Genomic DNA, 23,209 nt, shown 5'->3' with positions numbered 1-23,209 from the left:
TTAGATGACATGTTTATTGAACCAGTGTGAAAATGATGAAGTTACAAACTCTGCTGAGGGTGCAGACCTGCACCTCAGTGGTGCTACAGTTTCATGGTTGAAGCAGACACTGACAGAAGTGGGCTGAAAATCAAAATAAAACACTTGTTTTTGAGGTCACGCTGTTTTTTCAAAAAGCAGTCCTTGTTGGAGATGATCTTTTAATCTATTCCCTGTGCACGTCATCAAAATGAAAATGTCTGAATTGTTCTATCCCCTAAAAAGCAAAGGTCACACATAATTCATGCATTAATACACCAGACCGCGAGAACCTTCCACCTTTGCAGAGCCGTCAGTGAATGCCAAATGGAACCGAATTTAAAAGCATCTCGCCTTCAGAAGCTCTGCAGAAGTCATCTTTATATCGAAACATGTCATGTATGAGGACGACATTATCATAAAATCTCTGAAACTTAACATCCATGCTCACAGCACTTATTTAACTTGCACTTTTCCATTGAGGTTTTGCAGATTCCTGTGCAATTGTACGCCACAGTTTCATTTTTGTCATCTGCTGAAGCTTGTCTTCATTTGTTTAATACCTTGTTTAATACCTGCTTGGCCGTGATCAGAGAATGGAGAGAAGGTATTATTGACAGACTTTTCTCATTCTGTATTTGATTTAAATGATGAAGGCTGCCCTGGAGAGTCGCTCCATGCTGGTCCTGCACGCTGATTCCGCTGATGAACATGCATATACATGTAAAATTATTTCCCCAAGGCACGACCAAACTCGAACAAATTCAAGTGCAAAGTCTGCAGCTCACATATCTTAAGTGTTCCAGTCAAACGGCCTCTCCTTTAATGCCAAGAGAAAAACACAAGACCTTGGTTGAGCCGTGCTTGCAGGGCTCTCGGGCTATCGGCGTTCTCCGCGCTGAGAAGCACCAAGCCTTCAGCAGGCTCTTACTCTGGGGCCTTTGCAGCTGATCTGGAGCTCTGATCGCCCTGCAGCAGCCCCATGACAGCTTGGCGACATGAGCTTGGGTTGATAACTCGGTGACATTAGATGTAGGACCTGGACTTGAGGTGTGTGAGCTGACGCACCCTTGTGGTTTGGCAGTCGGTGCCCCGGCTCTCAGGCAGCGCCGACGGAGCACATTGTGAAAGGCTTTCTTGAACTCCTGGCTGAAGCATGGGTAGATAATGGGATTAATGCAGCTGTTGAAGTAACCCAGCCAGAAGGTAATCTTAAAGATGGTTTCAGAAGGCTTGCAAGATGGACAGATGGATCCTGGAGAGCAGAGATACACAAAAATACATGTAATCAGCCACAACATGTGAGTTTCATCTGTGCAGTCAGCACAACTGTCACACTGGAAAAAAAGAATAGTTGAACCAACTTAAAAAAAAAGCATTTCAATTGGTGAAACTTGAATTAATTAAGTTGTTTGAACTTAAGTTTGTAAGTTAGATCTACTCTAACAACTCAAATATAATTCTAAATGTGGAACATTTCAGCGTGGCCTTTTATTGTGGCCGGCCTAAGGCACACCTGTGCATTAATCACGCTGTCTAATGGATTATCTCTGCAAAGGAGAACTGCTCACTAATGCAGATTTAGACAGATTTGTGAACAATATTTGAGCGAAATAGGTCTTTTAATGTTTTAGATTTAGTGTCATGATGATGATGAGGATCCGTTTCATGACACAGACACTGTTGGAAGTGACAAAATGGGTATGCAGTAGTACCAGTAGGTAGCAATGGCTGTGTCTTGAATTGCAGTGTTGCTATGCCAACTTTTTGGGATGAGACTTGGTTCCAGCACTAGGTTGCAAGAATTTCACAGCAGGAACAAAATAAGTTTGTCAGGAAAAAAGTGCTGCTAGATTTGTCTTGTGCTAAGAATTTTCAGAAATTGCAAAGTGAAGAGTTTCTTGCAGGAGTCACAGATCTACACATCACAACTGCAGGAAAGTGATTCTAATCTCACTCAGAGTCACCACAGTGATTCCGATATGAATCTGCATGTTGATTTAGCACACATTTTACACGGGATACGCTTCCTGGCACATCTTCACATTACTTGGAGAGTGGGCACGAGTGGTCTTGAACCGGGAACCTTGGCCACCGACTCTTATTTTAGAAGCTAAATACTTTTCTCAGGCGTGAAGCTGTGGCAATTCGTTTAATGAGCTGTTCCACTGTGGATTCAACTGCAGTGAAATGTGGATGAGTCAATACACAAAAAGTGGTTTCATCTAAAATATTCCGTAAAAATTAGAAAGTAAAACCTCTGAGGACTTTCCAAACCTCAGCGGGGGATTTTTTAACTGTCATATTCCCAGAGGTTGAATGAGCATTGTGTTGTGATCTGTGGCCTGTCTGTCTCAGTTGAAATGCATCACTCTTCTGCAGTGATGGCGTGGGGAGTGTTGGGGGGCTTTGGGGTGACTGAGGCAGCCTGCTGGCATTATAGCCCATTAAGTCTTGTGCTTGTTATCTATAATAGCTTTCATAGGAGGGAGCAATAGTTTGGTTCTTTCCATTTCGTCTCCTGGTAGAAGCCCATTCTGCTCCAATGTGGTGTTTTATTTGTTCTATTTGGTTGCTTGTAATTGAATTTCTTGATGTGTTTTGTGAGAAACCCAGGGAACGGAGTTGTGGCACGACGGGGGAGGAGCAAAGTCTTGCCTGCCTTTGTGTTTCTGGAGTAAAATACATCATCATACATCATTATAGCGTGCAGCAAGTCACTCAGGCCTCTGCAGCCTTTGTAGATGTAGTTACAGCCCACGGCCACAAGAGGGATACAAATAAATTTGCATACACTCATGCACATGAATTGAAAATGGCTACATTTGTATTTAGTTACTTCGTTTAGCATAATGAGCTTGCACACGTGTTTAGTGTGCATTTTTCCAAAAGAGAAGGTCGTCGGTGTGAAAGGCCATCTATGACCCTTCTGGAGTTACGTGTAGAATGGCAGCCAGTTTAAAACTAACATGAGATCCTGAGCCAAAAACCGGAGCATGGGAATCTGGGCTGTGTTCGTTGTATACATTGATTTCTATTTACTCACTGGAGGGCCGGGGCGATCCGCTCATTCGCTGGCTGTTGCCAGAGCACCGCCATCTTGGTTAGCATCTGATAACCAGATATATAGGGTGTCTCAAAAAATATACCCAAAAGTATTTTGATAGCACAGAAAAACCAGTCAGTATTATCAGACAACCCTTTGTCTTTTACACCACATGATCAATGTAACCTCCTCATTTGAAGCTTCCTAAGAAACAAATCATCTGTCTCCAGTTTTCCAGAAAACCACCAAGCAAATTCAAGTCTCCTTGCATTTTGCTGGGGAGTTAGTTTGCTCTGAGACTAAATTTTGTATGGAAAGAGATGCAAGTCAGCACTTAGGATGCTTTGCACAGAACGCAATGATTTTTGTTCTCTGAATTAGGGTCAACTGTGGCATTTTTCCTGGACTTTAATGTCTTGCAGATTAAACTTTATGATTCCTGAAATGAGAAAAACACCATTATTTTCTAGTAAAAACATTTGCTGGTATTCATATTTCATAGTACTTTTGGGTCACCCTATAAATAGAAACATGATCAATGTGTTCAAGAAAGTTTCACCATAAATCGGCATTTTCTGTGCTATTACTGTGCTGGTAAATTTATTCAGACTCAGGCCCACATTTGTACAGCCAATATTTATCAAAATAAATACAGAAGAGGATCAGACTATTCACATAATAGACTTGAATGAATTTGTTTATCCCAGACCAGACAGAAAATAATACAACCCCAATTCCAGTGAAGTTGGGACGTTGTGTAAAATGGAAATAAAAATGGAATACAATGATTTGCAAATCCTCTTAAACCTATATTCAATTGAATACACCACAAAGACAAGATATTTAATGTTCAAACTGATAAAGTTTATTGTTTTTGTGCAAATATTTGCTCATTTTGAAATGGATGCCTGCAACACGTTTCAAAAAAGCTGGGACAGTGGTATGTTTACCACTGTGTTACATCACCTTTCCTTCTAACAACACTCAATACGTGTTTGGGAACTGAGGACACTAATTGTTGAAGCTTTGTAGGTGGAATTCTTTCACATTCTTGCTTGATGTACGACTTCAGTTGTTCAACAGTCCGGGGTCTCTGTCGTATTTTGTGTTTCATAATGCACCACACATTTTCAATGGGCGACAGGTCTGGACTGCAGGCAGGCCAGTCTAGTACTCACAATCTTTTACTGTGAAGCCACACTGTTATAACATGTGCAGAATGTGGCTTGGCATTGTCTTGCTGAAATAAGCAGGGACGTCCCTGAAAAAGACGTTGCTTGGATGGCAGCATGTGTTGCTCCAAAACCTGGATGTACCTTTCAGCACTGATGGTGCCATCACAGATGTGTAAGTTGCACATGCCATGAGCACTAACACACACACCCAAACCATCACAGATGCTGGCCTTTGAACTTTCCGGATGGTCTTTGGACACGACATCCATGATTTCCAAAAACAATTTGAAATGTGGACTCATCAGACCACAGCACACTTTTTCACTTTGTGTCTGTCCATTTCAAATGAACTCGGGCCCAGAGAAGATGGCGGCGTTTCTGGATGTTGTTGATGTATGGCTTTCACTTTGCATGGTAGAGTTTTAACTTGCACTTGTAGATGTAGCGGCGAACTGTGTTAACTGACAATGGCTTTCTGAAGTGTTTCTGAGCCCACGTGGTAAGATCCTTTACACAATGATGTTGGTTTTTAATGCAGTACCACCTGAGGGATTGAAGGTCACAGGCATTCAGTATTCGTTTTCAGCCTTACTGCTTACATGTAGAAGGTTCTCCAGTCTCTGAATCTTCTGATTATATTATGGACTGTAGAAGATGGAATCCCTAAATTCCAACTGAACGTTGAGAATCATTGTTCTTAAACTGTTGGACTTTTTTTCACGCAATTGTCCACAAAGTGGTGATCCTCGCCTCATCTTTGCTTGTGAATGGCTGAGCCTTTTGGGGATGCTCCTTTTATACCCAGTCATAACACTCAGCTGTTCGCAATTAACTGTGGAAATTTCCAAACAAGTGTTCTTTGAGCATTCATCAACTTTCCCAGTCTTTTGTTGCCCCTATCCAAGCTTTTTGAAATGTGTTGCAGGCATCCATTTCAAAATGAGCAAATATTTGCACAAAAACAAAAAAAGTCTATCAGTTTGAACATTAAATATCTTGTCTTTGTGGTGTATTCAATTGAATATAGGTTGAAGAGTATTTGCAGATCATTGTATTCTGTTTATTTACATTTCACACAATCTCAACTTCATTGTATTGGGGTTGTAGTTAATCTAATGCCTGACAACGCAGAATTACGGTAAGCAAGATGGCGGCTGCTGGCAACAGCTCACAGGCTGCATCTGCCACCTAGTGGATTAAACAGAAATCGATGGTTGTTGCACCGACATGAAGACAGCCTGTCTGTTTGCCTGTCTGATACATGTAGTGAAGTGCCTCCTTTGTGTGTTTTGTTTCAGACAGGCATCACTTGTGAGACGACAAAAGATGACATTCTCTTAAAAAAAAAAAAAATCATTACCTGAGGAACCGGTGGACCAGTGCAGCATTTTTCCTCATCATTGTGATCTATTTATAATTGTTTCCCTAATTTGATCATTCTCAGATTTGAACCCTCCTTCAGTTCAGTAAAATCATTTTCATTTCCATCTTAAATTGGGTGAAAATCCGGTAAATTTTTTTCACGGTATCACAGGCAAAATAATTATTATTCTGGTATGCACTGATGGAGTGCATTCCTCTGTCCTCCTCCTGTCCTTACGGCTGGTGGGGGATAAAAAGAGGTAACCTCATTATTTTTCTGCAGTGATATATTTCACCCATGCTGCTTTCGTCTTGCCATCACTCCCCCCACCAATAATGTTTTAATGAGATTTGTGTAACAAATTCTCCTGTCTGCATTTGTCTCTCTGTCTGTGACCCGGCAGCAGGTCACTGCAGACAGAATCCAACTAAAATAATAGTCCTTAAATAGGCACCATCTCAAAGTGACTTATCTCCATCGAGCCAAAACGAGCTTGCATGTAATTAATTAAGAACTCAGATTTGGCTCCTTGTGCTCTTTATTATTCCTCATTTCATTATGAGAATTATCATTATCTTGGACAGTTTGACGGACAAAACATGTCATTGCTTTTAAATCATTTGGGACTTTAGCAGGAAACTTTTCCCAAAGTTTCCTGATATAACATCGTTAACAAACTCTCATTATCTACAGCGATACAGGCCTTTAATGAACACAAGAGCAGAATGAGCTTTAATTAATTCACACATTCAGTTTAAGTTCTACTTGTGTAAAGTTAGAATTAACATTTTACATTTAGACAGGTTTCGGACTGATAAGTCGGTGGATGTTTGCAAGAATCCTCCACTTGAATTTTTTTTTTTTTTTTTTTTTTAGGTTTTACCAAAACATTCGATTTTTAACAAATAAAAACAAAAAATAAAACGAGCATCATAGGAACAAAAAGTGAGGGGTGTACCTAATAATTAACACGTTGAAAAATACAAACTAAAATAAATATTACAGAGGTTCATACAAAATCGGGACGCCTTGACAAAATATATTGTTTCCATTTACCCCAAATCTCAACAAATGTATCATACTGAAGTCTATTTGAAAATGTAATTCTTTCCATTTCAAACAAACCATAGACAACCTCATGCCAATCATTTAAAGATGGGGTCTTTGCCCTCAGCCATTTCTTAGTGATAGTCTTTCGGGCAGCCAAACTCAGAATGCCATATAAACACTTGGTCTCTTTGTCCACGTCTATAGAGTACAAACATCCAAACAGGAGTTCAACCCAGTTAAAGGGGAGTTGCATGCCAAAAACTGTCTCTAGCTCAGAGTGAATCGAAATCCAAAAAATTTTTTATCAAAGGACAAGACCAGAACAAATGAAAATGCTTCACTCCTTGGGTCCCGCAGTTTCTCCAGCAGCCGGAGGAGTTGGAATAATGTTTACTTTGTGCAGGTGTGATAAAAAAATCTCTCTTCCAGCCAAAACACCTCCATGTATTAGAGCTAGAGATTTTCCACTGAAATGCACATTGCAGAAACCAAATGTCATTTGTGATTACCATATTTGATTCCCAGCTCTCTCTCTCTCTCTCTCTCTTGCTTATTGCTCCCCAGCTCAGTCGCCATGTATTGGAGTTCACTCCGGTGAATGAGAGGGTCGCATCCCTACGCCTTCGGGTTGGGGACAGATCTCTCACCGTTGTCTTGGCCTATGGACCGAGCAGCAGTGCAGAGTACCCGACCTTCCTGGAGTCCCTGGGAGGGGTACTAGATAGCGCTCCGACTGGGGACTCCATTGTTCTCCTGGGGGATTTCAACGCCCACGTGGGCGGCGACAGTGAGACCTGGAGGGGGGTGATCGGGAAGCACGGCCTCCCCGATCTGAACCAGAGTGGTGTTCAGTTGTTGGACTTCTGTGCTAGTCACAGTTTGTCCATCACGAACACCATGTTCGAGCACAAGGGTGTCCATAAGTGCACGTGGCACCAGGACACCCTGAGCCGGAGGTCGATGATCGACTTTGTAGTCGTATCATCTGACCTTCGGCCACGTGTCTCGGACACTCGGGTAAAGAGCAGGGCAGAGCTGTCGACCGATCACCACCTGGTGGTGAGTTGGATCCGCTGGGAGGGGAGGAAGCCGGTCAGACCTGGCAGGCCCAAACGTATCGTGAGGGTCTGCTGGGAACGACTGGCGGAACCCTCTGTCAGGGAGGTCTTCAACTCCCACCTCCGGGAGAGCTTCTCCCAGATCCCGGGGGAGGTTGGAGACATGGAGTCCGAGTGGACCATGTTCTCCACCTCCATTGTTGATGCGGCCGCTCGTAGCTGTGGTCGCAAGGTCTCTGGTGCCTGTCACGGTGGCAATCCCCGAACCCGGTGGTGGACACCGGAAGTAAGGGATGCCGTCAAGCTGAAGAAGGAGTCCTGCTTATCTTTGTTGGTAGGTGGGACCACAGAGGCAGCTGACAGGTACCGGCAGGCCAAGCGTGCCGCAGCCCGTGCGGTCGCAGAGGCAAAAACCCGGGTCTGGGAGGAGTTCAGGATGGCTATGGAGGAGGACTATCGGTCGGCCTCGAAGAGATTCTGGCAAACCGTCCGATGCCTCAGGAGGTGGAAGCAGCTCTCCACCGGCACTGTTTACGGAGCGGGTGGGGAGCTGTTGACCCTGACTGGGGATGTTGTTGGGCGGTGGAAGGAGTACTTCGAGGATCTCCTCAATCCCATCGTCACGTCTTCCGAAGAGGAAGCAGAGACTGGGGACCCAGAGACGGACTCATCCATTACCCAGGCAGAAGTCACTGAGGTGGTTAGAAAGCTCCTCGGTGGCAAGGCTCCTGGGGTGGATGAAATCCATCCTGAGTACCTTAAGTCTCTGGATGTTGTGGGACTGTCTTGGCTGACACGCCTCTGCAACATCGCGTGGTGATCGAGGACAGTGCCTGTGGATTGGCAGACCGGGGTGGTGGTCCCTCTGTTTAAGAAGGGGGACCGGAGGGTGTGTTCCAACTATAGGGGGATCACACTCCTCAGCCTCCCCGGTAAGGTCTATTCCAGAGTACTGGAGAGGAGAATTCGACCGATGGTCAAACCTCGGATTCAGGAGGAGCAGTGTGGTTTTCGTCCTGGTCGCAGCACACTGGACCAGCTCTACACGCTCCATCGGGTGCTCGAGGGTTCATGGGAGTTCGCCCAACCAGTCCACGTGTTTTGTGGATCTGGAGAAGGCGTTCGACCGTGTCCCTTGGGGCACCCTGTGGGGAGTGCTCCGGAGTACGGGGTCCGGGGTCCTTTGCTAAGGGCTATCCGGTCCCTGTACGACCGCAGCAGGAGCTTGGTTCGCATTGCCGGTAGTAAGTCAAACTTGTTTCCAGTGCACGTTGGCCTCCGCCAGGGCTGCCCTTTGTTACCGGTTCTGTTCATTATTTTTATGGACAGAATTTCTAGGCGCAGCCAGGGTGTAGAGGGGGTCTGGTTTGGGAACCACAGAATCTCGTCTCTGCTGTTTGCGGATGATGTGGTTCTGTTGGCTTCGTCAAATCAGGACCTTCAGCATGCACTGGGGTGGTTTGCAGCCGAGTGTGAGGCGTCCAGGATGAAAATCAGCACCTCCAAATCCGAGGCCATGGTTCTCGACCGGAAAAAGGTGCTTTGCCCTCTTCAGGTCGGTGGAGTGTCCTTGCCTCAAGTGGAGGAGTTTAAGTATCTCGGGGTCTTGTTCACGAGTGAGGGACGGATGGAGCGTGAGATTGATAGACGGATCGGTGCAGCGTCTGCAGTGATGCGGTTGCTGTATCGGACCGTCATGGTGAAGAGAGAGCTGAGTAGGGGGGCAAAGCTCTCGATTTACTGATCGATCTACGTTCCGATCCTCACCTATGGTCATGAGATTTGGCTCATGAAAGAAAGAACGAGATCGCGAGTACAAGCGGCCGAGATGAGTTTCCTCCGCAGGGTAGCTGGGCGCTCCACATCGAAAGGAGTCAGTTGAGGTGGCTCGGGCATCTTTTCCGGATGCCCCCTGGACGCCTCGCTGGAGAGGTGTTCCGGGCACGTCCCATTGGGAGGAGGCCCCGGAGAAGACCCAGGACACGCTGGAAGGATTACATCTCCCGGGTGGCTTGGGAACGCCTTGGGGTTCCCCCGGAGGAGCTGGGGGAGGTGTGTGTGGATCGGGAGGTCTGGGCAGCTTTGCTTGAGCTGCTGCCCCCGCAACCCGACTCCGGATAAAGCGGAAGAAAATGGATGGATGGATATTTGATTCCCTTTCCCATTTTTGTTTAATATAAATTGTATTCACATTTTTAACATCCTGTAGGTCCTTGTATAGCCTTGAAATTAGTTTGGGACCGGGATCTGCATGGTATGCCTTCACAAGTATTTTTATTACAGGTAGATCAAAAATATCTTTTCTCTTAGGTATAAAGTTTTAGATGATGCCGGACTTGAAGAAACTGGAAAAAATCCGTATTACTCAAGTGATATTTAACTTTCATTGAATGGAAATCCCTCAGAGTTCCCTTATCATAAAAAGTACTATAAGCTGTTAGGCCTTGTCCTGCCCAATCTTTGTATCTCACATCCAACTTATTGGGCATGAAATCAAGGTCATAAGCGTTCCATCTTAAGATCCTGGCCTCTTCATTCCAATCATTCCTGTAAATAAAATGTACCCAAAGTTTCAGTTTAATTTACTGACTTCCCTGTTAAATTTGTTTTTTAATAAGTGTCTTGTCCCCTAAACATGCCTGAATTGGAAAATCACTTGAGGTGGCTATTTCTATTTCTTTCCATCTCGCTTGGTAATCCGCATTACACCAACACACCAGAGTCTTAAGTTGAGCTGAAACATAATAATCTTTCATACATGGCAGTGCCAGCCCCCTTTATCCTTCGCCAGCGGCATAGTTTGATACTTAAATTGTGGTCTTTTCCCTTGCCATATAAACCTGGAAATTAATTTGTCCCACTCTTGAAATTGTTTATCAGTTATTTCAACTGGAAGTGTTTGGAACAAATAAAGCATCCTAGGCAAAATATTCATTTTGACCGTATCAATGCCCGACTCAAAGCTTAAGATTGGTATTAAATTCCATCTTTTAATATCCTCATTTATTTTATGGCACAGAGGTTTAAAATTTGCATCATATAACTTTGAAAGATCTTTAGGGATATTTACGCCAAGATACTCAACCTGCTCCAACTCCCAGTTCAAATTAACTTTAGACTTAATTTCCTGATTTGGCTTATAATTAAAAGTCAAAATCTGAGTCTTTAATATGTTAAGTTTATACCCTGATATTGAGCTAAAGGTCTCTAGAAATGATAATAGCTTAGGGAAAGAGGTATTTGGATTTATCAAATAAATCAGAATGTCATCGGCAAACAAAGAGAGCTTATGTTCACGCCCCAGAATCTTGACTCCGGTAATATTAGTACTTTGAGTAACACCTTGGCTCAGGGCCTCTATAAAAAGAGCAATGAGTAAAGGGCTCAACGGACAGCCCTGGCGAGTCCCTCTCTGTAGATTAAATGATTTTGAAAGCGCCCCATTAAACTTTAATCCTTGCCCTTGGGCATTTATACAAAGCTTGGATGGCCATAATAAACGAACGGTGAAATCTGAACTTCCCCAAGACTTTGTACAAGAATTCCCAATTAACCCGATCAAAAGCCTTTTCGGCATCCAAACTCATAAGAACCATCTGAATTTTATTTTTAACTACATGATTGATTATATGTAATGTTCTGCGAATATTGTCCTGTGTCTGTCTCTGCTTAATGAAACCAGTCTGATCTAAACTAATTATCTGAACAAGAATATCTTCAATTCTTCTATTAAGAATGTATGTGAATATCTTATAATCTTGGTTGAGGACACTAATCGGACGCCTATCAAGCCTATCCTTTCCCTCTTTGGCTATTAGGGAAATAGTTGCCTCACTCCAAGAAGGGGGGATTACCCCAGACTTTAAAATATAATTGAATGTTGTTTTCATTAAAGGAATCAATAAATCTTTCATTTCCTTGTACCACTCTGATGGAAACCCGTCCGGTCCTGGGGCTTTATTTGGTTTTAAGTTTGAAATGGCTTTTTAATTTCAAGTTCGGATATTTCCTTAATTAAAGTTGTATTTTGATTTGATCACTCACTTTTGGTAAGTCAAGTGAATCCAGGAAGGATATCATACATTTATCATCTACAACCCCTGGCAAAAATGATGGAATCACCGGCCTTGGAGGATGTTCATTCAGTTGTTTAATTTTGTAGAAAAAAAGCAGATCACAGACATGACACAAAACTAAAGTAATTTCAAATGGCAACTTTCTGGCTTTAAGAAACACTATAAGAAATCAGGAAAAAAAATTGTGGCAGTCAGTAACGGTTACTTTTTTTAGACCAAGCAGAGGGAAAAAAATATGGAATCACTCAATTCTGAGGAAAAAATTATGGAATCATGAAAAACAAAAGAACGCTCCAACACATCACTAGTATTTTGTTGCACTACCTCTGGCTTTTACAAGGTCTATTAGAAAAGAAACCGACAGTTTTATTTTTTTTAAAAAACTATATGGATTTGAATCACGTGTGATTACATCAGCCAATCTTGAAACTTTGTGCGCATGTGTGAGTTTTTTCACGCCTGTCGGTGACGTCATTCGCCTGTGAGCACGCCTTGTGGAAGGAGTGGTCCAGCCCCCTCATCAGATTTTCATTGTCTGAGAAGTTGCTGAGAGACTGGCGCTGTGCTTGATCAAAATTTTTTCAAAAACTGTGAGGCACATCCGAGTGGACACCATTTGAGAAATTCAGCTGGTTTTCGGTGTAAATTTTAACGGCTGATGAGAGATTTTGGATTGTTTCTATCGCTGTAAGGACTTCCCATGCAGCGGGATGTCGCGCAGCGCTCCGAGGTGACGTCGTCATCCTGTTTCAAGCTGAAAACCTCCAAATTTAAGCCTCTGTTGACCCAGGATGTCGTGAGAGAACAGAGAACTTTCAGAAGAGGTCGGAATCAGCAGTTTATCCGGACATTCCACTGTTAAAGGAGATTTTTTTTAATGAAAGACATGCGGACGGATTGGCGCGTCGGCTCGCAGCCAGTGCGGCGTGCCCGCCACAGGAAAAACACCTCCGTGTTGATAACCATTTGTAAAATCCAGGCGGCTTTTGGTGGCTTTCAGTTGAGTGAGTATCTGAGAAATTGTTTAACAGCAGGGCATGTTCCAACTTGTCCTTAAGGCTTCCAACAGAGGTGTTTTTCCTGAGGCGGGCGCGCCGTGCCGGCTGCGAGCTGACGCGCCAATCCGTCCACACGTCTTTCATTAAAAAAATCTCCTTTAACAGTGGAATGTCCGGATAAACTGCTGATTCCGACCTCTTCTGAAAGTTCTCTGTTCTCTCACGACGTCCTGGGTCAACAGAGGCTTAAATTTGGAAGTTTTCAGCTCGAAACAGGCTGACGACGGCGGCTCGAAGCACTGCGCAACGTCCCGCTCCGTGGGAAGTCCTTACAGCGATAGAAACAATCCAAAATCTCTCATCAGCCGTAAAAATTTTCACCGAAAACCAGCTGAATTTCTCGAATGATGTCTACTCGGATGTGCCTCACAGTTTTTGAAAAAATTTTGATCAAGCACAGCGCCAGTCTCTCAGCAACTTCTCAGACAAAGGAATTCCGACGAGGGGGCTGGACCACTCCTTCCACAAGGCGTGCTCACAGGCGAATGACGTCACCGACAGGCGTGAAAAAACTCTTGCATGCCCACGAGGGTTCAAGCTTGGCTGATGTAATCACACGTGATTCAAATCCATATGGTTTTTTAAAAAAATAATAAGGTCGGATACTTTTCTCACAGACCTCATATAACAGCTTGCAGTCTCTGAGGCATGGACTTAATGAGTGACAAACAGTACTCTTCATCAATCTGGCTCCAACTTTCTCTGATTGCTGATCAGCTTTGCAGGTTGAAGCCTTGTCATGGACCATTTTCTTCAACTTCCACCAAAGATTTTCAATTGGATTAAGATCCGGACTATTTGCAGGCCATGACATTGACCCTATGTGTCTTTTTGCAAGGAATGTTTTCACAGTTTTTGCTCTATGGCAAGATGCATTATCATCTTGAAAAATGATTTCATCATCCCCAAACATCCTTTCAATTGATGGGATAAGAAAAGAGTCCAAAATATCAACATAAACTTGTGCATTTATTGATGATGTAATGACAGCCATCTCCCCAGTGCCTTTACCTGACATGCAGCCCCATATCATCAATGACTGTGGAAATTTACATGTTCTCTTCAGGCAGTCATCTTTATAAATCTCACTGGAACGGCACCAAACAAAAGTTCCAGCATCATCACCTTGCCCAATGCAGATTCGAGATTCATCACTGAATATGACTTTCATCCAGTCATCCACAGTCCACGATTGCTTTTCCTTAGCCCACTGTAGCCTTGTTTTTTTCTGTTTAGGTGTTAATGATGGCTTTCGTTTAGCTTTTCTGTATGTAAATCCCATTTCCTTTAGGTGGTTTCTTACAGTTCGGTCACAGACATTGACTCCAGTTTCCTCCCATTCGTTCCTCATTTGTTTTGTTGTGCATTTTCAATTTTTGAGACATATTGCTTTAAGTTTTCTGTCTTGACGCTTTGATGTCTTCCTTGGTCTACCAGTATGTTTGCCTTAAACAACCTTCCCATGTTGTTTGTATTTGGTCCAGAGTTTAGACACAGCTGACTGTGAACAACCAACATCTTTTGCAACACTGCGTGATGATTTACCCTCTTTTAAGAGTTTGATAATCCTCTCCTTTGTTTCAATTGACATCTCTCATGTTGGAGCCATGATTCATGTCAGTCCACTTGGTGCAACAGCTCTCCAAGGTGTGATCACTCCTTTTGCAGACTAACGAGCAGATCTGATTTGATGCAGGTGTGAGTTTTGGGGATGAAAATTTACAGGGTGATTCCATAATTTATTCCTCAGAATTGAGTGAGTCCATATTTTTTCCCTCTGCTTGGTCTAAAAAAGTAACCATTATTGACTGCCACAATTTTTTTTCTTGATTTCTTATAGTGTTTCTTAAAGCCAGAAAGTTGCCATTTGAAATGACTTTAGTTTTGTGTCATGTCTATGATCTGCTTTTTTTCTACAAAATTAAACAACTGAATGAACATCCTCCGAGGCCGGTGATTCCATAATTTTTGCCAGGGGTTGTATTTCCGATCGAGTATATAGCTCTTGGTAAAATGTTAAAAAGGCTAGCTGAATATCTTCCAATTTGTAGAGTATGCTGTTTGTTTGGGGATCCTTTATTTTGTGAATTGTATTTTGTAATTTTTTTTTAATTTGTAAACCAATAGTTTAGCCGATTTGCCTCCAGCCTCATAATGTCTTTGTTGTAGGAATACCATGTTTTTCTGAATTTCATATGAGAAAATTTCATTAATTTCGTTTTTCCTCTTTTGTATTTCTAATTCCAGGTTTGTATTTACACCTATTTTATGGGCCTCCTCCAAAACTCGTAGTTGTTCTTGAAGTTTCTTTAATTGCTCATTTCTCCTCTTCTTTAGGTTGGTGCTATAACCTATTAGCTTCCCTCGCAGGACTGCTTTCATAGCATCCCATAAAATATTCGGGGAGACTTCTTCATTATCGTTTTCGGCTAGATAATTAGTTATATCTTGTCTAATTTGCTCTTTCATGGGACATAAAATACTTGTATTTAGTTTCCATGTTGTGTCTTTTCTTTCATTTCCCAGTTACTTCTAAATACACTGGGGCATGTTCCGATAAGTCCGTCACTCCTATCCTACAATTTACCACAAGGTTGAAGTCCTTTTGGAACATAAAAAAATAGTCCAGTCTAGAGTAAAATGAATGTGGATGAGAGAAAAATGTATAGTCTTTTCTTGTCGGGTTTAGCTCTCTCCAAACGTCTATAAGCCCTAAGTCCTTTAAAACTAGTTTAATATTTTTAGTTATGTTGTTTAATCCCGGGGCGTGTGGGTTTGATGAATCTAAGGATGGACAGAGTCGTACATTCAAATCCCCTCCCAAAATTAAAATGCCTTGCACCTCTACAGTAATCAATTCAAAAACTTGTTTAAAGAAATTTAACTCTGATCCAGGGGGAGCATATACATTTATAAAAGTAATCAGTATGCCCTCTAAGTATCCCTTCACTAGCACAAATCTCCCATCTTTATCCCTTCTCTCTCGAATGCATTCAAAATTTAACTTGCTTGATATTAAAATTACCACACCCCTTTTAGATCCCTGAGTGCAAGAAGATGAGTACTGGCTAAATTTCCATTTCTTATGTTTTCCATGCTCTGACTGCGATAAGTGGGTTTCCTGTAAAAGGGCAACCTCTATCCCTTCTCTTTTTAGTTTAGACATAATTTTACTTCTCTTAATGTGATTCCCCAAGCCATTTACATTGTATGACACTACTTTAGTTAGTTTCTGACTGCATTGTACAAACATTGTAACTTTTTTTTTTTACCTCTGTACATAACAACAAATTAAAAAGTACACCCCAAAGGAACAAAAACAAAGCTGAACAAAGAATGTGTATATAAAAGAACATTATGAAATAAGAACATATAATCATGTTGTCTTCCAAAAACATGAACCCTATATTAGCTGTGATTGAGGGAAAGGCTCTTCTGCCAAATTGTGGAAGAGTGCCCTCTTCAGCCCGCAGGCCGAAAATACCATGGTCTGTAGAGTCCAATTCGCTTTACGTGTAAATGACCCAACTTTAATCTACTTTTATATGCCCTCATTACAAAGTTTTCCAAATATATAACTAAAACATCTATATCAAAATAAAATCTTTATTCTTAATTGCTCTTAAAGCTCTATGATTTTAAATTTACCTCTAATATGATGTTCCATCACAGCAGCCCACAATCATTTACCCACATTTACCCACAGTCATCCTGATGTCTGAAAGCCTGAAGCCGCTCCTTGAAGCCCTGTTTTTGGACCGTGTTTCCCTGTTTCTTCTTTGCGCTTGTTTGCCAGGACTGTTGCCTTATCTGATCCAAGAGAGAATCTCGGTTCTTCACAACATCTACCGACAATCTTCTCATCACCATATCCGCCGTTGCCTCATGCACTGTGTTATAAGTCACCACCCCTTCACTGTAGTGCACTCTCAGCCTCGCCAGAAAAGGCGATTGGAAACGGATATTATTCTCCTTGAGCACCGCCTTTGCTGCCGCATATTCTCTTCTTCTGCGTTGCACCTCCGGAGCATAGTTGTTGTCTAGATGTATCCTGGTACCTTGAAAATCCAGCCCCTTAGCCTGCCAAGCCTTCTTAAGTATATCATCCTTAGTGCGATAAGTCGAGAATTTGACAACAAATGAGCGAGGTGGTGCCCCATCAGGGGGTTTCTCAGTGACGGCACGGTGTGCTCTTTCAATCCCCAACGCGGGAGGAGAAGGGAGACTCAGTGTTCTTACCAACATAGTCTCCACAAAGTTTTTAACAGATGGAAATGTGTCCTCTTCTCCTTCCTTCACGCCGTATATTCTGAGATTCTCACGCCATGAGCGGCCCTCTAGATCCAGCAGCTTTGTTTCAAATCGCATCTGAAGTTTTGCTAGTTCCATTAGCAGCTCTTCCGATGACTGGATTCGAGTCTCCACTCCGTCTATGCGTCCCTCTGCTTCATTGAGTCTTTTGCCAATACCGTTCACGTCCTTCCTCACAGCACTAAACTGCTCATTTATGTCTTTTCTGAAGTCACGTAGTTCTTTCAATATCAAGTCCGTGGTGTCGGGGCGGCGTTCCACATTAGCAATAGCATCACGATTAGCATCAGGTTGCTGCTCATCCTCCACGTAGCTGCTAGCTTGTGACAAAGCATCTTCTTCCCCTTCACTACGTTCATCTGCAGCGTTCCTCTTGGGTTTTCTGGACATTTTTATTAAAGACAAAAAAATACCCAATGCTTCCAATCTATATTTTTTGAAATTCGAGTTAGATAAGTTGGGTTAGCAGATAAATCAGTCGGGAGCGTTCACTCTATGCTGCCATCACTCGACCCGCCAGACCAGAAGACCCCTCCACTTGAATTTTAATGAATGCACTGTAACGTCTCCAACATATTCTACCAGAGGAATATCAAAAGTCAATCAATCATTTGATCCAGGTTGTTAATATATACACAAAGAGGTGGTTTTCAGACCATGGTTTCCTTCATCTTGACCTCTGACCAAACTATGCTAAAATCGAATCACCTCTACTCAAGTAATAGTCCCATCAGGTTTGATCCATCTAAGCCAGGGGTGGGCAGCAAGGGCTGAGACACTGCAGGTTTTCCTTGCAACGATCACCTCAGCAGGTGGGTTGCTGATGAGCTTTTCCCCTGAACATAAACACCTGATCCTCAATGAAATCACCTGTTGAAACACCTGATCATGAATGAAATCACCTGCTGAAGCGATTGGTAGTAAGGAAAACCTGCAGTGTCTCATCCCTTCATGGCACATGATTGCCCACCCCTGATCTAAGCTATACAACAAAATGTGTTTTTCAGACCATGTCTTCCTTCATCTTGAGCTCTGACCAAACTACTCTAAAATATAATTACCTCTAGATATCTATCCAACTAATATTCACACCAACATTGATCCATCTAAGCGTTGTGGTTGCTGAGCTACACAATGAAATGTGTTTCTCGGACCAGGTTTCCCTTCACTATGACATTTGCCCTTTTACCAAACTACTCCAAAATGTAATCACCTCAAGATGTCTATCCAAGATAGACATCTAGAGGTGATGATGAATATACACACACATCAGTGAAAACAATACCACTATCGCTGTGTTGTGGACATACATGGTAGTAATTGCATGCAGTAAAGAATCTTTTGAAGGAAACTGGTGCTGTAAAAAGAGGTACCTACCGATGGGTAAAACCAGGAAAAACGGTAACCAACAGAGCACGAAGCACCCAACTACAACGCAGAGGGTCTTGGCTGCCTTCTCTTCTCTTGAGAACTTCAGCAGGGCAAAGGTTGACCGTTTATGCCTCATGGTCTTCTCTGAATCCTCCTGCTTCCCCGTCTGAGAAGGTTGTCCCCTGTGAATCCTCAGCATCACTCCTTCATTCTCAACCACTTCCCCTTTGCTGCCTTTCCGTAAATTTTGCATCTCTCTCCTCGCCACGGTATACACACGACAGTACATAGCAAGGATGATAGCCAGAGGAATGTAGAAAGAGCCTAATGCTGAGAAAAGAGCGTAGCCTGGCTCCTCCGTGATCCGGCACACTGTTTCATCTTCTGGGTCGGGCTCTTTCCAGCCAAAGAGAGGGCCAACAGATATCGCTGCCGAGAGCCCCCAGAGAGCGGCCACTGCAGCCAAGCCTCGCCGACCAGTCGCCATAGTGGAGTAGCGCAATGGGTAGCTGACAGCCAGGTAGCGGTCGATAGATATCACACACAGACTAAGGATGGATGCAGTGCAGCAGAGGACATCCAAGGCAGCCCAGATGCTGCAGAAAACTCGGCCAAACACCCATCTGCCCAGTGCCTCAGCAATGGCAGAGAAGGGGAGCACAGCGGCGCTGAGGAGCAGATCTGCCGCTGCCAGGTTAGCAATGAAGTAATGTGTCACAGAGCGCCACTGGTGGTGGCATAAAACAGACAGGATGACCAGGATGTTGCCGAGAATCCCGAAGAGTACAAACACCACCACCACCACCCCCAAAACCAGTGCCTTGACTACATCCACCTCTGGGTGTGTGGAGGAGCTGCAGTTTGGACAACCTTCTGCTGGTGATAAAACACTTGTGTTCTCACCAGCAGGGACCATTTTAATCCCTTGGGTGCAAGAAGTTGTAGAATGTCCCTCAGATTAATTACTTTCATGCTACATTTGCACCGTAATTACTCCTTTGCCTTCTTCGTCTTCCTCTTCTCCTGCTGCAGAAGATAAAAGTGTCTCCTCCTGCATGGACAGTACTTAATTAGAAGATGCTGCAACTCTTCTCACATGACAGACCTTGTTGGATCATTGATAGAAATGACAAATCATCATGCTTGAGGTGCCACCAGAAGATCTTGATTAGCATGCTCAGTCACGCTGAAAAGCTTATGATGGAAGAAACCTGTAAGAAAGAAAGACAACAAACACATTTATAATATAATTTGGTTTCATTAAAAATAACCTGAACTGCTTTTCTGGAAGACAATTCCTCAGTGATGTCACACAAGCTCCTTGCACTTTTTCACCTGTTGGTACTCAGATATGAGACGTTATATCAGGAAACTGGAAGACATGGTCCTGGTTTTGTGATCAAGTTGAGCCTGCAACTGGAAATAAAAATGCAACCTCTCCGCTGATGATACTGTACACTGGGCCGGCCAATCAGCGATTCTAACCTTATAAATACACATCGATTCATTGATGCAGGTAATTACACAGTATGGGACAAATGGTTATCAGAATCATGTTGTGAAAGTGTAGGTACATGGACCCACAACAGGGGGCGCAATGAACAGACAATGGAGAAAAGTAAAGAACAAGTTTTACTGTTGTGAAAAGAGCACAACTAATACAACAATTAATAATTTGGAGGTGCAAGCCGAAATCTGCTGGTGTCGTGTGGGCAGGCTCGAAGGTAGGAGACGTCCATCCTAGTCGAACCGGAACCACCCAGATCTCCTCTGCCACCGAAACCCAGAAGTACTGGAACCGCCAAGTCCCGAATTCCCAGGTGGCCACTGCCTTCGCTCGCCGGATCCGGTACTGCTGGCGGGAAAGAGCACAAACACACAGGTAGAGATGCGACCGCACCCAGTAGATGGAGAGGGGCGAAGCCACCTCCACCTCTTGTTACACAGAAGCAGGAAAGGTGAGTACTTATCCGAGCAAGTTGCTTTCTGTAATCAGCTGTCCTGAAAAGGTTTAGCAAGTCTTTAGTATACGTGTGCAGAGAAGGATTACCTTAAACTCAAGGCGATATCTCGGCACTGAGGTGGAGACACCGTCCTACTGATATACCTCCGTGCTGAGTGGAACAGCTGTGTCCAGTGATGGGTGACAGCTGTCACCCAGGCTGCTCCCATAAGGTGGCAGCGCCCTCTGGTGCCTGGAGCCCGCACTCCAGGCAGGGCGCCCTCTGGTGGTGGTGGGCCAGCAGTACCTCCTCTTCAGCGGCCCACACAACAGGACCCCCCCCTCAACGGGCGCCTCCTGGCACACGACCAAGCTTGTCCGGATGGCGACGATAGAAGTCGGCCAGGAGGGCCGGGTCCAGGATGAAGCCCTTCTTCACCCAGGAGCGCTCCTCGGGACCGTACCCCTCCCAGTCCACCAGATACTGAAAACCCCGGCCCATCCGACGGACGTCAAGGAGCCGGCGCACAGTCCAAGCCGGTTCCCCGTCGATGATCCGGGCAGGAGGTGGTGCCGGACCCGGGGTGCAGAGGGGTGAGGTGTGATGGGGTTTTATCCGGGAAACATGAAAAACTGGATGGATCCGCAGTGAGGCCGGAAGCTGGAGCCTCACTGCGGCGGGGTTGATGACCTTGAGGATCTTGAAAGGTCCGATGTACCGTTCCTGAAGTTTTGGAGAGTCCACCTGCAGAGGAATGTCCTTGGTGGACAACCAGACCTCCTGCCCAGGACGATACTTGGGGGCCGGGGCCCGCCGCCGGTCTGCATGTTTCTTCGCCCTCGTCCGGGCCTTCAACAAAGCAGAGCGGGCGGCACGCCACACCCGACGGCACTTCCGTAGGTGGGCCTGGACCGAGGGCACACCGACCTCTCCCTCAACCACCGGAAACAAGGGGGGCTGATACCCCAAGCACACCTCAAACGGGGAGAGGCCGGTGGCTGATGACACTTGGCTGTTGTGGGCGTACTCGATCCAGGCCAGGTGGGTACTCCAGGCCGTCGGGTGCGCGGCTGTCACACAGTGAAGTGTCTGCTCCAGTTCCTGATTTGCCCGCTCTGCCTGCCCGTTGGTCTGGGGGTGGTACCCAGACGAGAGGCTGACCGTGGCCCCCAGTTCCCGGCAGAAGCTCCTCCAGACGTGCAAGGTGAACTGGGGACCGCGATCGGAGACGATGTCTGATGGTATCCCATGCAGACGGACGACGTGGTGGTCCAGGAGGTCCGCGGTCTCCTGGGCCGTTGGTAGCTTCGGGAGGGCCACGAAGTGGGCCGCCTTGGAGAAACGGTCCACTACCGTGAAGACGACGGTGTTTCCCTGGGACGGCGGGAGGCCCGTGACAAAGTCCAGGCCGATGTGGGACCAGGGGCGATGTGGGACGGGCAGCGGCTGTAGCAACCCTGAGGTCTTTTGGTGGTTGGCCTTGCCCCTGGCGCAGGTGGTACAGGCCTGGACGTAGTCCCGGACGTCGGCCTCTAGGGACGCCCACCAGAAGCGCTGCCGGACGACTGCCACGGTCCTTTGCACCCCAGGGTGACAGGAGAGCTTAGAACCGTGACAGAAGTCCAGTACTGCAGCCCTAGCTTCTGGTGGGACGTATAGTCTGTTCTTTGGTCCGATTCCGGGGTCCGGGTCACGGGTCAGGGCCTCCCGGACGGTCTTCTCCACATCCCAGGTGAGGGCGGCCACGATAGCGGACTCCGGGATGATGGGATCCGGGGGATCCGACGGTTCCGTTTTGACTTCGTCTTCGTGTACCCGGGACAATGCATCCGATCTTTGATTCTTGGTCCCGGGACGGTAGGTAATCCGGAAGTCAAAACGGCCAAAGAACAGTGACCAGCGGGCTTGCCTGGGGTTCAGCCGCTTGGCGGTCCTGATGTACTCCAGGTTCCGATGGTCAGTGAAAACCGTGAATGGCACGGCTGTTCCCTCCAACAGATGTCTCCACTCTTTGAGGGCCTCTTTCACAGCAAGGAGTTCCCGATTGCCGACGTCATAGTTCCGTTCAGCGGGGGTCAACCTGCAGGAAAAATAGGCACACGGGTGAAGGACCTTATCGGTCTTCCCGCTCTGGGAGAGCACCGCTCCTATCCCCGAGTCCGAGGCATCCACTTCAACCACTAACTGGCGGCTAGGATCGGGCTGCACCAGAACTAGTGCAGACGAAAAGCGCCGTTTCAACTCCTTGAACGCGGCTTCGCACCGATCCGACCAGGTGAAGGGGATTTTTGGTGAGGTCAGGGCTGTCAGGGGGCTAACTACCTGACTGTAGCCCTTAATTGAACCTCCTGTAGAAATTAGCAAAGCTGAGGAACTGTTGCAGCTTCCTACGGCTTGTGGGTTGGGGCCAATCTCTCACCGCCGCAACCTTGGCCGGATCAGGGACGACGGAGTTAGAGGAGATGATAAACCCCAAGAAGGACAAAGAAGTGCGGTGGAACTCACACTTCTCGCCCTTCACAAACAGGCTGTTCTCCAACAACCGCTGTAGGACCTGACGGACATGCCGGACATGAGTCTCAGGATCCGGGGAAAAGATGAGTATGTCGTCCAGGTACACGAAGACGAACCGGTGCAGGAAGTCCCGCAAGACATCGTTTACCAATGCTTGGAAAGTCGCGGGAGCATTAGTGAGACCGAACGGCATGACCAGGTACTCGAAATGACCTAACGGGGTGTT

The 23,209-nt window shown here is 45.2% G+C and overlaps 1 protein-coding gene across 1 annotated transcript; it reads right to left on the bottom strand.

The window, feature by feature from the left end:
• Window positions 1-588: 588 nt before the first annotated feature.
• Window positions 589-19,710, bottom strand: adra1ab (adrenoceptor alpha 1Ab). Its single transcript, XM_034192453.1, has 2 exons — window positions 18,533-19,710; window positions 589-1,273 (listed from the first exon to the last, which is right to left on the bottom strand). Exons 1-2 carry the CDS (start codon window positions 19,440-19,442, stop codon window positions 825-827), a joined length of 1,359 nt encoding a protein of 452 aa, XP_034048344.1. The 5' UTR covers window positions 19,443-19,710; the 3' UTR covers window positions 589-824.
• Between the last annotated feature and the right edge of the window lie 3,499 nt (window positions 19,711-23,209).

This window comes from Thalassophryne amazonica, chromosome 17 (genome assembly GCF_902500255.1).
Source record: "Thalassophryne amazonica chromosome 17, fThaAma1.1, whole genome shotgun sequence".
Lineage (NCBI taxonomy): Eukaryota > Metazoa > Chordata > Actinopteri > Batrachoidiformes > Batrachoididae > Thalassophryne > Thalassophryne amazonica.
The sequence above is the reverse complement of the archived record's forward strand: the minus strand, read 5'-3'. Positions and strand labels throughout refer to the sequence as shown.